The 13,782-nt window shown below is 34.0% G+C and overlaps 1 protein-coding gene across 1 annotated transcript in view; it reads right to left on the bottom strand.

Moving 5' to 3' along the window:
• Window positions 1-1,166: 1,166 nt before the first annotated feature.
• The window catches only part of RANBP9 (RAN binding protein 9), a 35,739-nt gene continuing 23,123 nt past the window's right edge, over window positions 1,167-13,782 (bottom strand). The window contains exons 5-14 of the mRNA XM_026699547.2: window positions 12,373-12,395; window positions 11,149-11,333; window positions 9,308-9,420; window positions 8,454-8,562; window positions 7,776-7,966; window positions 6,896-7,043; window positions 6,035-6,156; window positions 4,279-4,430; window positions 2,824-2,935; window positions 1,167-2,132 (exon numbers count right to left, since the gene is read on the bottom strand). Coding sequence (XP_026555332.2) covers window positions 2,002-2,132; window positions 2,824-2,935; window positions 4,279-4,430; window positions 6,035-6,156; window positions 6,896-7,043; window positions 7,776-7,966; window positions 8,454-8,562; window positions 9,308-9,420; window positions 11,149-11,333; window positions 12,373-12,395 — 1,286 coding nt within the window. The 3' untranslated portion in view covers window positions 1,167-2,001. The remainder of the gene's footprint in view (window positions 2,133-2,823; window positions 2,936-4,278; window positions 4,431-6,034; window positions 6,157-6,895; window positions 7,044-7,775; window positions 7,967-8,453; window positions 8,563-9,307; window positions 9,421-11,148; window positions 11,334-12,372; window positions 12,396-13,782) is intronic.

The raw sequence follows: 13,782 nt of genomic DNA, 5'->3' as shown, positions 1-13,782 counted from the left end.
ATAATCCCTTCAAATTTGGTGACTCAGTAGATTGACTTTGTAGAAGCTGAAGCATTGTAGCTTTATATCTGTAGCTATAACTAAGGAGTAGGCTGAGTAATGAAATAGTCTGTTCAATACTGATAATGATGCCTGGCCAAATCTTCACCTTGCAAATTCTGCCTATCACAGCCTTGGGATGTTCCGCTCTGCTACTGATGTTGCACTCTTCATTAGATATATATTTTTTTAATTTTCTTGTAGACATACGAGACTTTCATTCTATGAATAGACCTGAGATAGTATGCTGTTAAATTACTGCTAGTAGTATACCTTCTTTACAAAACAGAGAATAATATAGGTAACACAATCTTGCTCAAGTGGGGCCTTAATCCATAATTTTCAGCAGGAGTTAATGTTGCCCATGAGCCATGCCAACAAACCTGTCAGGCCAGAAAAGCAGATGGTTAAGAGCATGGTACAGTGAGATCAAAAGGCTTTACCAAACAAAAGCATCAACAGTTGTTTATAAAGTTGGACCATTTTTCCCCACAATAATTCAGGAATGTTTCCTTGCCACTCAATTAAGAACCACAGGTAGATTATTGCAGGATCTATTCTGGTGAAAGCATAAGCTTTCCTGGCTTAATATCTGAAGGAACTATTAATGCTTTTTTCATTCCCTCCAGACAAAAAAAAATGAAGCAAATGTATGTATTTGGGTTCTTTCCTATTATAGGATAAGATCAAGTTTTGTGTAACATCCAATCTTGCTACCTTTTAATGTCAAATGTGAAACAAATGTTAGCTCTTATGTAGACTTCCTGCTGCATAAAGTATGGGATAAGTATAGGGGCCGACCTATGAGAATCATATGTTGGGTGTCCATTGCCTGCATTTGTTGACACTTGGTATAGGTAACCACATTGTGCTATGCACTTACACAACTATTTCTGTTTTTATATCAGCTGTATATGCTTAGCAAAAGTTAACCACAATTAATTCAGGGCAATTAATTTAGTTGCATCAGCCTTAGATCGTAACATGATACGTCACTTGACCTAGCAATAATATTTTAAGGATGAAGGATTTATATCATATGAAGAGAAACCACAGTATTTAAATATTTAAATTTAAATATTTAAATTTAATCTACTTGAATCCAAAATACAACACAAGCAGAAAAATAAGGTAGCAATCCTACCATATGTAAGTATTTAATGGCTGATTAATTATGGTATCACTACATTTTATTGCAATAGAGTACTCATTTAAGCACTTTTTAAAATGCAGGGTGTACAAAGATTAAATTAAGACTGAAATTGACTAAATATTTGGTTTTTATATAAATAGGCCATAACCACACTGTGTTGACATGTAATACTGTTATAATACAACAGTTAAACAGGTGAGTCTACAACAAAAGTTGTTTGCAGTTAAACAGGAAACAGAGCTGAAACAACCATGTTAAAACAAAAACCACTAGGAAACAGGTTGAGATTGTAAGTAGCAACAAACATATTCACTCAGCTCCTGAGTATTTCAAGTTTTACAGTACACATTAAAAATATTTCTTCCCATCAATACTATACAGCCAAACTGTCAGGTACATATGCAGTTTGCAAATTACATTGATTGATCTATGTAATGAGGGTGAAAGTTGGCAAATTATTCTGCTTGAAGTTTACATCACCCACATACTAACACATCCACAACATTATCTATTTTGCCCTGCCCTCCAGGGGGAAGGCAGAGCTTTTTGGTTTGTTTGTAACAATTCAAAGGTTTTTCAATCTGATGTTACTGATGATATTTAACTCTGGTTAAAGATGGAAAATATCTCCTAACAGTAGTTTAGAAAATCATTTGCATCATGCTGTAAACTAGGAAGCAATGTAAAGCAACAGACCTGTCCTTAGTACATCATTAAAAAAAAATCCAAACTCCCAATTGGCAGAGTTGGTCTACTTTCATGTTGAATATATGCCACATTATACACCATGGACACCTTCAGATGCATAGCTAGTGTAGATAATCTTCCACTGTGGCAAATGCACAGGATCCAATTCCTGATCGGGCCATCAGACCTAGACACTGTGAAGCCTGTCCCATTGCGAGAGCAAGAGGAGGTTGCTTTGGTAGATTGTGTGTCTCTGAAAAAATTCAACAATGCACTATTTTAACTTGTTTTACTTCTCAAAAAATAATTTCCACTAATATTTCTATCCAATTCAAGTAACTTATTTTCAAAATTACTGGAAGGGAATGTTAATTCCATACTAAGTAGTAGTTTAATTCACTATGCACACCGTGTCAAATCATAAAATGTTAATACCTTCAATATTTACTTAATATTAATAAAGTCTTGATAGAAAGTTCTGATGTTGGTGAAAGAGAAGGCCCATCTGTATCCTCTCAACTAGTAATGCAAAGGTGCTCACCCTGGGTGACACAGTACCTGAATGTCAAGACATTATGGAATGATGCTAATAATTTTAGGTGTATTGGAGCAATCCTTTGTTTTGTTTCTAAGTCAGTAGCTGAAAATTTCATATTTCCCTATGATCAGAGGAGTGAAAAAGAAATGAGTGGGGCAGAGTAGAGAAAAGCATTGGGGGCGGGGGGGGAGTGAAATGGCTTTCCTACTCTGGCTGTTAACAAGCCTCTGGATGGAATTGCTTGTTTTGCATACATGAGTTTGATAGTAAATGGCACACCAAATGGAATGCTACCGTTTAGTGAATTATGGTACAAGAATTTCCTTCAATAATCAAGTAATCTGTTTCCTCCGTGTTTAACGTGCCTTAATAAATTTGTATAAAGAAGGAAACTTAACAGGCTTACCAAGTATTGCACTGTTGAGAACTGAACATACAGGCTCTCTCTGAATGGGATCCAGCTGATTTCCAACTGGACTATTCCATGGATCAGAATATGCAAGTAAACTGAATGCATCCTGTTGGGAAAAAACAAAGAAATCTTAGAAATTAGTGACCGGATAGCCATTTATTCTGGATGCTTCCATTTAGGATTACTGCATAAAGCAGGAGAATAGGCTTCATGACTTAAATGAGACCTTCTAAGTCTATGATTCTATGAATTGTGCCATTATGACATTTACGTTGTTCTTCCTATTGAAATAAACTAAGGTTATTTTCAGTATTAGTTTTTACCTTACTCAAGATCAAATTTAAATCTCTCACTGGATTCATCATAACATTTCCCAAAATATACATTTGAAGTATTTGTGCCCCCTCCCTTTAATATCTTCAGCAGATGTCACTTCTGCACGATGATAAAATAATATTTTCTAGTATTAAACCTCAATATTAAGACTGAAAATGTGCTGGTTAAGAGTAAAGGAGGAGAACTGCCTAAAAAGAAGGCCAACGTTTAATTTCCTATAACCGATTCTAATAAGACAAATTCTACTGCATTCCTCTCAATACAATTCAATCTTCCAATCACTTATGCAAAAGGAAAAGTCAGCACAATTTCATGCTATCTATATTTTCAGTACCAAGAGAAGAGAATTTATGTAACTCGGGGTTGAACTGGGGAGTCTTTGGCACTCTCTGAGCTTAGTTGTTTGACTGAAGACATTTCATTATCCAAGAAGGTAGAATCATCAGTTTGAGTAAGTGTGGGGTTTGCTCCCTGTTTACAGCTTGCTTTGTCAGTTTTAGTAGGGGTGTGGTTTTCTCCTTGGCAGTTCCTTGTTTACAGTATTGTTTTCTGCTTGACTGTTTCCCTTATTTAATCCTTTATCTGGATATCTTGGCTGCTGGAGAGAATATGTTCTGGTCTTTTTGTTTCCTTCCTGGTGTTTTTATTGGGTCTTTTGAATAGCATGGAAATGTGGTTTATTTCTATGGGTCTACTGATGGCTGATTTGTCTGAATGCCAAGCTTCCAAATATCCATAATATTTCTGGATTTAGTTTAGTCTAGGATTCAAGAGACAATAAAAAAAGCTGAGGAGGAAAGAAAACGATCAGAACACATCTTCTCTAGTAGCCAAACACCCAGATAAACAGGGATAAATACCAGTCAAGCAATCAGGCAAAATATGGTATTCTAATCTAGGAACTAATGAGAAGAAAACCACATCCCCATCAAAACTGGCAGGAAAAGCTACTATATATAAGTAGGGTGCAAACTCCATACTTACATTGATGATATTACCTAGATGGCTAATGAAATGTCTGCAAGCAAATGACAATTTTCCTCTACGTTGTATAAATGGAGTAGAATCTAAACCTATCATATTATTAGCAATTTCTATACAAAGGTGACTTACTTTGAGCATTTTCTTGTTTTGTGAGTTTTTGCCACACTCCCTTCTTAGTTGTTCGCTCATAGCTTGTAATTCTCTGCCAAAGTGAATCATTCTTTCAATAGCTGCTTGGCTACCTCCACATAGTTGGCGTCTTAACTGACTGGAATCTACCTCTTAAAGAACAACAAGGTAGTAATTAGATAATGATGAAAATCAAGTATGGGACATGTTCAAATTTAAGTCAGTATTTATATATGTAGTATATACAGTATTTATAAGATTGCTGTACATTATGATAACAATGATTACTTTTTTTTCCTCTCTCTCTCTAGCCAGCCATCTCAGACAGTTAAAAGGTTATATGAGGATTTCCCATTAACTGTATTCCTACAATGTAAATTGGGCTGGGTGACTAGTCTAAAAGCATTCAGACAGTTTGAACATCAGTTGGGGGTTTGTCTGTGTCTCCCTAGTCCAAGTCCAACACCTTCACTACTACGCTACACTACCTTCACAGGAAACTTCATATGACACACCAATTTAAAAAAATTTCAAGGGCGCAAATGCCCAGGGAAAAAACCAGCTTTTACGGCTTTTCTGAAATCAGCAAGGAATACAAACACTAAACAATACTTTGAAAAAGAGTTCTATGAAGCAGAGACCAAAGCCAAAAGATGTGACAATCTGAAGATGCTCTGCTTCTCTGGAATATACATGCCTGAGATTTTTTTGTGGCTTGGGGAGAGGGGAAGAAGTTAAGGAATAAAATAGCTTCCTTGAACCTGAACAACAAAAGCTTATGATATTCTATCCCTTATAAAATAAAGAGAATCAGGGCAATTTTTGAAAATCCTTCAGACAAAAACACTGTTTTAAACAACTTATTAGGCTCATTTCAGTCCTTGTGTGAAAAATGCATGTGATCCTTTTGCAGCTTGCAAATGTTGCTCTACAATATAGCTTCTGAGCATCTAACTGTTTGTTCACAGCTTTTTACTATATCCCAACTCTGACCTCTGAAAAATTCAACTGTCACAGAATTATTTTCTGATATTTCTACAAATTAGGCTGTTCTGTATCTCAAGCAGTAACTCAAAGCATACAAAGAATTTAGGCAGTTACCAAAAATATTAAAACCCTATGTCACGTTTTGTTCTGTAGACTGATAATTCATTTTCTAAAACATTTGTAGAGGAGGTACTGTGGCATTGTTCAATCTATGTCTTTATTTCACATCAGTCATTTGCAATTATGTGGTTGATGCTAAGACATGCTATTCAACCCGGAAGAATCAAATGATGGCGTGAAGAAGCATACCAAGTAGCATCAAACTACTAAGCACATCCGAGTCTCCATTTTGAGCACTTACCTAATCAAATACTACACAAATGGAGCTTACCCCCATTTTAATAATCTAATCCCATCAGTATTCTGCAACTTAGCTGAGCCATGAAACTGACACAGGTAAGGTATCGAACAAAAATAATGCTAATTCCAATATTTGAGATACTTAGTATTTATGTATTCAGGCAAAGGTGGCCTGTACCCTCCAGGTATTTTGGACCTATTATCATCAGTATGAACATGGACGAAATACATATCTGGGGGATACTATGGTATGTTTCAGGTATACTTTGCATAAAATATTTTCATGATAATGTTACATATATAAACTGACATAAGAGTTAAGTATTCTTATCATTTGGAAATCATTTCAAATAACAGTAATAAAAATCAATCTGCAAAGGTAGATCGGTAAAAAAAAATCATTGCAGACCCATTTCTGTGTCACATTCTTCCATTTCATGATCGTGTTTAGAACTACCATTTAAGAAACCATTGGATGATGTCTCTGCAACTCCATTAGAATAGTGATCTGTTTCCATGTCTACATCATTGCTGTGAAGAAAGTAATGGATGTTTTTTAGAATTAAATCTCATCTATAAATAATCATACTGTAATCTACAACCTTGATGTGGCAGGATACCACCATTATTTAACTATATATCCACAATACAGTTAGATTCTGTTTTCAGCAGTCAATGTGTAGCCCATGGATGGGGAATATGCTGCCTCCAGGTTTTGCTGAGCTATAGCTTCCAGCATCCTGCAATTCTTGACTCTTTCAATAGAGCCTGTGCTACGGTAAGACAGCTCTTTTCTTGCCAAGATAAGAGAGTTGATAGGGAAAATCTTGCAGCTCAACATGGTGTTAAATGATTCTAGAAAAAGCCTAAAAAATGATAAAATACACAAAATAGCCCTAGCTTTAAATTTTAGGGAGATCAAATGAAGCCATGGGCTTTCTTGTTGCTCTCCTTTGCAATCTGGAAGCTTGCAGGCAGACAATCTACCCATGCATGATGGGGGATGCTAAGTTCTTGTCATGATACTTAACCTATTAACATTGTCCTATGTTGTCCTTGACATGCACATATGAGAATTGATACCAAGCTGCTATCAACCCAATTCTCAGTGGCAGCCGACCTCCATCTCTCCAGACTGATACAGGAATACTGTCGTGTGGGTGAGGAGAACAAGGAAAGAGTGGAATAGAGTATAATAAAGGAGAGCAGGAAAACAAACACGACAGCTGAGTGAAAAAGAATAGAACCAGACAGAATTACATTTATGTACCTGGAATAGTTGTTGATCTGTTGTGATCTTGTTACATTTATATTGTTGAGTTCTGGTACATTTAAACTGGTAGACTGATGTTTACTGTGACAATATGACTGATGAACTTTGTTTGATATCACTCCATTACTGCAACTATTTTCAAAACCTAAAAAAAGGCGAAGGCATCAAATAATGTTTTGAATTAATAGAATGTATTCTTACATGATTACAGTATATGTAATTCACATAGCTTGTATGCATTAACTAATATAAGCTACATGGACATAGCTACGCTATAATCACATAAGAATACCTCTTATACGTCAAGTACTATAGAGGGTAAGCTAATTTAAAAGAAATCCTGATTCTTGCCTTAAAATACCTAAAATCCAGTCCTGCTCAAAGGATAGTTCTTTCCCAGAATGTAGTACCATAAACAACTTCCCTTATTCTAGGTGCACATCATGACACAAATTTCTGAGTGATCTTTATTCTCACAATAAAGGCGATGCTAACACCTATAACAGTTTGTTGAGTATGTTTTCTTTCTCTTTCCTCCTGCTCCATTTCTATTTTTTTCAAACTTTCAGAATATCAATTTTTATTAAATCAAATATTGTTGAAAACAAATGACATCACACAAAGCAAGAACTCCTCTAGTTTAAACTAGATCATATTATGTAGACTGTTCATAGAAGTGCAACCTGTAGTGGGGACAGAGTATTATAAAACAGCTGGTAACCCATGAAGTAGATACTGGTAAAAAAAAGGGTCAGTTTCTCCTGTTCGACATTCCAGGCTAGCATGCACAACACAAAGTATTCCACGTGCTAAGTGACAAATGAGTCTAAACTCTGAAGAAGATAAGGAAGCGGCATGTCGTCTTCTTCAAACTCACCAGAACAGTGCGTGCTACTCCCTTTGCCCGTTGATAGACTATGGATATTCATTCCATGGCTGGGACTCATACTAGGACTACTAAATGATCGTGGACTAACAGGATAGCTATCTTGAGATTTTGGACTGTGACCTCCTAGACACCGTACTTCGCTGTCTGTACCATTAACCATTTCTATAAACTGACGTACCCTGGAAAACACGAAGAGAAGTTATTTATGAAGATTAAACAATAATTTTAAAAACCAAGCTTGTAGTATTAGCACTAAAGATTTGTACAATGGGGGCTTCCTGTTATTTTATACGATGGCCAATTATGCATCTATTTAATTAGGTACGTGTCTAAATTGATATATTAAAATAATGAAATAATAAAGGAAGAAGTCTTCTTTGTCTCCCACAGAAGTCTGTATATTAGAAAATTAAGCAAGGACAACATGCATATCCAGAATGTTTAAATTTTAATCTAGTTTTTAATTGTTTTAATCTTTTGAAATTAAAAAATAGGGCAAAGTTTGGAGCCATTATTTAGTTATTCATTCAGTGAATATAACTACTTAAATTCCCAGATGATCAGTAAAGTAATTTGCAGATACAGGAGCTTGGAAACTATAAAATGGACACAATAGACTCCCCCAGACTATTTATTTACAAACATCTGCATTACACAAAGACTCACTTCAAAGCAAATAAAAGATTAGGATTTCTTTCTAATAGACTTGGGTACAACTGCTGTGTTGTTTCAATGGCCTCTCCCATTCTTCCTGCTAGAACCAATTTCTGAATTCCTATTAGCAGAAACAAAAGTACAAGTTTAAAAATGTATATTTGAGGACCAGTTTAAGCAACAATTAATACTTCTGGATCTCTTGTCTCCAGTCTTGGTAAGAGTATGTATTTCTTTGTTATGATGTTGTTGATATATTCCTTGGGTCCCACAAATCTTTTTCTAATTATGTTTTACTAAACTTGAGATCAAATGACTAGGATCTAAAGTTAATAAATAAAATAAAATGATTCATACAATTGTTTATTTTAATCTGCTTTAGAGCTAATACGGTGTTGTCAAAAATATATAAAATATTCCAGATAGCTTTGATCACTGTAAGCTATATATCTATTGGTGTCTTGACAATGTATATAGACTGTTTTAAACTGCAAATTGATATTAACTAATAATAAAGCATGTAAGCATTACATCATTGGAAGTGTACTAAAGAAATTTCTACATATTGTTGGATTTTTTTGTCAGTTTGTTTATTCAGCTGTTTTTATAAACACATAATATAAATGTGAAAAAATGAAATTAAGTAAATAACCATTATTTTTATCAGGTAACAATCCAATCAATTTTTTGTGCATAATTAATTTCTGGTAAAACAAAATCATGCTTCTATTGATTATTCAGATATTTAAAACAGTGATCAATGAAATATAATATCTGAAATCCAAAGGCTACTTATGAAGAAGCATTTCTTTTACTGAATATTTAAATGCTTTTAGACTTAACATCACAGCACTATTCAAGCTTACTTTGTCTATTTTTAATGGAAGCTAATTCTTCTAGTACAGTCTGGTCAGTAGATCTAGCAAATGCCTCTGCTGTTGCACAGTATCCATGATGTACCAAATAAGATGAAACCATCCTGTAAAAGAAAGTTAATACAAAATATAGCATGGAGGCAGTTTTACCATTTAATCCCACTGATTAGGCAATTTATTTACAAGTATTTCTTTTCTTTGAAAATTCACTTCGATACAAACTTTTTTTCAGTAGGTTACGTAAATTTACTCTGAATAAAATGCTACATTTCTTCTAATATACAGTTAAAAATAAAATATATTATAAAATATGATATAAATAAGGATATCATGATATGTATTTACAAGTTATATGTATTTAACTTTTCTCAATTTAAAATTGGATACATATGTACATTTAAATACATATGTACATTCACTTCATTACCAGTTGGAACCTAATAGTTTAAGCAGAACATTCAAGAGTGCCAAAGATAACAAAGACTATAAAATGGAATTACACACAATGGAAAAATAGTTTAGCACAGTGAGAGGTGTGGTAGAAGCGGTAACATAGTGATGCGTAACACACGTAATAATGTGCATGCAAACAGTAATCTTTGTCTTAGACAAAGTAGTTTTGGATATTAAAGAGGAAAGATTATCTGTATTTTCTATCCATCAAATTTATCCAAGTATGTCCACATGATTCGTGATTCAAAAACATACTATTAGTTACAAATGGCTTTGAATGAAAAGCAGCAACAGTAATAAATGGCATGGGTTAATTTAGCTTTCACTGAAAAAATATACACAATTTTCCATCCTCAATCAAGCAGAATCAAACCTGCAGTACACTGTTCATAAAATAATTAAGAGAAAATAATTCTACCCATCTTCCCATCAAATTACTAGAACAGTATCTTCTTAATACACTTCAGTGCTAACAATTCACAATAACATGAAATACCCTATCATGATTGTGAAGAATCCATAATGACAGGGCTCTCTGCTTAATTTGCATGGTATGGTATGAATTAAGGCATGTACAGTTGGAATTAGTGACAATCAAGAATATGCTAATTATCCTCTCCTGGTATGTGCTGCATACCCTATTGAAAATATCAATATGAAGCATGCAAAGCTTAAAAGAGCAGCACTTAAATTGAAACAATTTTACCAACTACATTTGCATTTTATAGATCACTTTTAAACTTGAAATTAGTGAACATACAATAATTCTAACATTTCCAAGCACAAAAATGATTCAAGATGTTCTCATAAAATACCTTTTAAATTAGATGTACTAGAACAAGTTTGGACCAGAAATCAATGCAGCCACCACCAAGTTACAGTAATCAGATAATGAGAGTTGTGCAATGCTTCAGATATGAAGATGGGAAAAGTGCTTTGCAAGGAGTATGTGTGTATGCATGTGTGCGTGCACACATGTGTGTGTTTGTGAGATGTACCTTCTGTCTAATAGTCTTTAAAACAACAATGTCTTTTTCCAGGCTCATGGTTGTCCTCATAGCAGCCCTTAAAAATATTTAAGAAACTCTGTATTACCCTTTTCCCTTCAAATCCAAAGTGCTGCACAGCCCTACCACATACAAAAAAAAATCAGTAACATTTTTTCAAAGGAGTTCAATGCATGGTTTTACATGGAGATAACTACATCAGATAAAATTACCCTCTCAGGAATAAAAATCATATTTGCATGTCTTATTTCACTGCACAAATGTACAAGAAATATAGAACAAGATTTGTAGGACCAAAATGGGCCAGTTTTAAAATCTCCCAAATTTGAATAGGAATTTAAACAGACACTCATTATAATCTTCAAATCATACTTTTGGATCATCGTCTGCCATTCTCCTTCCCGGTCTCCTATAGGGAATCTATCAATCTGAGCCTGAGTTTTGGTTCTCCATTCACGCATATAATCTTCAATGTCAAATACAAATGGATGTTGTCCAAAATTAGCATCCACCACTTCTCCAGGTGTTTGAAGTCCAACTGTGGGATATAGATTTGGCTGCAAGAGATAATTACAACATAAAATTTAATTGTACAAAATGCAAATAATTTGAAGTTAGCATTAAAACCACATCGTTAAGTTAATAACTTCTGCATGCTCCACCAACAGAAAAATTAAGTAGTTAATGTTTGAGTTTCAAGGCTATTTAAGAAATCCTCAGGAGGAAAAATTTCACTCAGTGAAACTTGCAGACTTCTTGCCAATCAGGATAGGCAATAGAGATTTGGTAATCTTATGAACTGAATGAAGCAGCAACTAGGTTTCAAGAAGTCTGAAGCAAGCCTGTGACTCCGAGAATAAAAAATTATAAAAACAAAAAAATAAGTTTTATAATGAAGATGTTAATATAACAAACATTCTAAAATAATGTATTGCTTTTGCGGGGTTAATGTGGTGGACAATATTTTTCAAATCTACCAGAACAAAAAAAAACCTAAAATCAATACATTCTCATAACGTGATGTAGATGTTATAGCACTGTTTCTCAACCTGGATGTCCTCTAAAAATGTGGACTTCGCATAATGAACAGCAGTATTAGTGCTAAGAATTCTGGAAGCTAAAGTCCATTCATCTTGTGGGAACTCAGATTGGGGAAGGACAGAATTGGTATTAATCTAGTGTAGTACTTTTACCTCATTACTGTGCATAAAAACTAGCCATATGCTGCCTAGAGATTTCAGCACAAAAATGTCCTCGTCAGTATTTCTTTTTATATTTATGAAGATGCCAAAAACCTAATCAGAGACCTTCAGTATGCAAAGGATGTACTCTACTGCTAAACTTAAAATTCTATATTTGCAAATCCTCCAGACAAAACATCAAAAGTTAGAAAGAACTCCAAACAGTAATCACAAATCCTTAGAATCTTCTGCCATTATTATAAACCAATGCTTATTAAATAATGTTGATACTTTTAAAATGCTCTTTGCTCTTATAATTAAAAAAAAATAGAATTAACTGAAAAATGCATGTTATGTAAGCAAAGAAAATGCTCTTTGGGCACAGATATTTTATACTTAAATACAATGATCTTACCGGCAAGTCTGTAAAAGCAATACCTGTAATCAAGAAATATTTAATTAAAATCTGAGCTGTCACAGTCAACACAAGTGCTCTTGTAGTTAAAATATATCTCCATACAAGAGAAAATATTAACAGCTGTTCACTTCTTTTTGTTAGAAAATAAATTTATACAGGCAAAACATCCAATAGCAACCGCATTCCATTATTTATATAATTACATTTGTGATGAACAAGGCCAGAAAGTAAAGGATTGTCTAAGTATTTATCAAGCACCAATTTACCAAGTAAAATTCTTATTTTCATTTTCAAGAAAAGCTATCTGAAAAGTTACTTTTTCAGTTTATTCTTATGAATCATACTTCCATTACTGTGTACCAAACTGAAAAGGGTTACCATACTGTCCTTGCTTATCAAATTTGTATGACCACCACTTTCTCATGGAAAGTGACCCCGAGCAGCATACAATAGTACAATAAAACAGATATAAAACAATTGTTACCTAAAACAATTAAAATATTAAGGAATATTAAAAACTCTAATATAATAGTTCTGTATAAAAACAGAACTAAAGAAGAAAGGTAATAAACAGTGGAGCAATAATGGAGCAACCTTTGAGTTCACCCATCTCCCGGTGCATCCAGACCTGCTGGTATAACCAGGTCTTAACTATTCAACTTATGATACTAAATATATTATTCAAATTTTCAAAGTAATTGCAATAAACCTAACTTTGGACATTTCTCCAATGCTTACTTTGTCCAAGTTTAAACAAATACAGCATTATTTAAATGTTACATGATATTATGACGAACAAGTGCTTTGTTACCAAATTCAGTAAAATAACCGCTGTCTCTTATGTAGCATTCCAGCTAACATTTTCTGCTACTGCAAAAATGTAATTCTCATGTAGCAAATTATTTTGGTATTATCATAAAGACTGCACCTTATCAAGTCAGATATGAAGGACAAATATGTATAGGCAACTCTTTTCTCTATCTAATACAATAGTGCTTAAATGTTTTGAATCTTTTTGGATTTTCAATATTTCTGTATAAATATGACCTAAAATGTGACTTCTTCTCCACAGAAATCTTAGAACTGGATAAAATGAATCCAATTAAACATATGAGTAAAAAATCTTCTTCTTCTTCATTTTTATCGAATAAATGATTCAAAGTCACATAATTGTATCTGAGCCTCTAGGAAAATCAGCTCATTTGAAGGGAAAGTTAAAGTCAGGTCCTTCAATCAATGGGATGATAATCAGGTGTGTTGTGGGGGAGTGTCCTGCCTAAAGAACAGTGTTCTGGATATTCAAAATTGATCTTCACAACAGGTATGTAGAAATGTGTCACGGTTCAAACAAGAGAGATTTCTGAGGACCTCCAAAAAACAGTTGTTAATGCTCACCAGGCTGGAAAT

Source organism: Pseudonaja textilis, chromosome 3, assembly GCF_049901715.1.
Source record: "Pseudonaja textilis isolate UNSWEBS1 chromosome 3, rPseTex1.2, whole genome shotgun sequence".
NCBI lineage: Eukaryota > Metazoa > Chordata > Lepidosauria > Squamata > Elapidae > Pseudonaja > Pseudonaja textilis.
The sequence above is the reverse complement of the archived record's forward strand: the minus strand, read 5'-3'. Positions and strand labels throughout refer to the sequence as shown.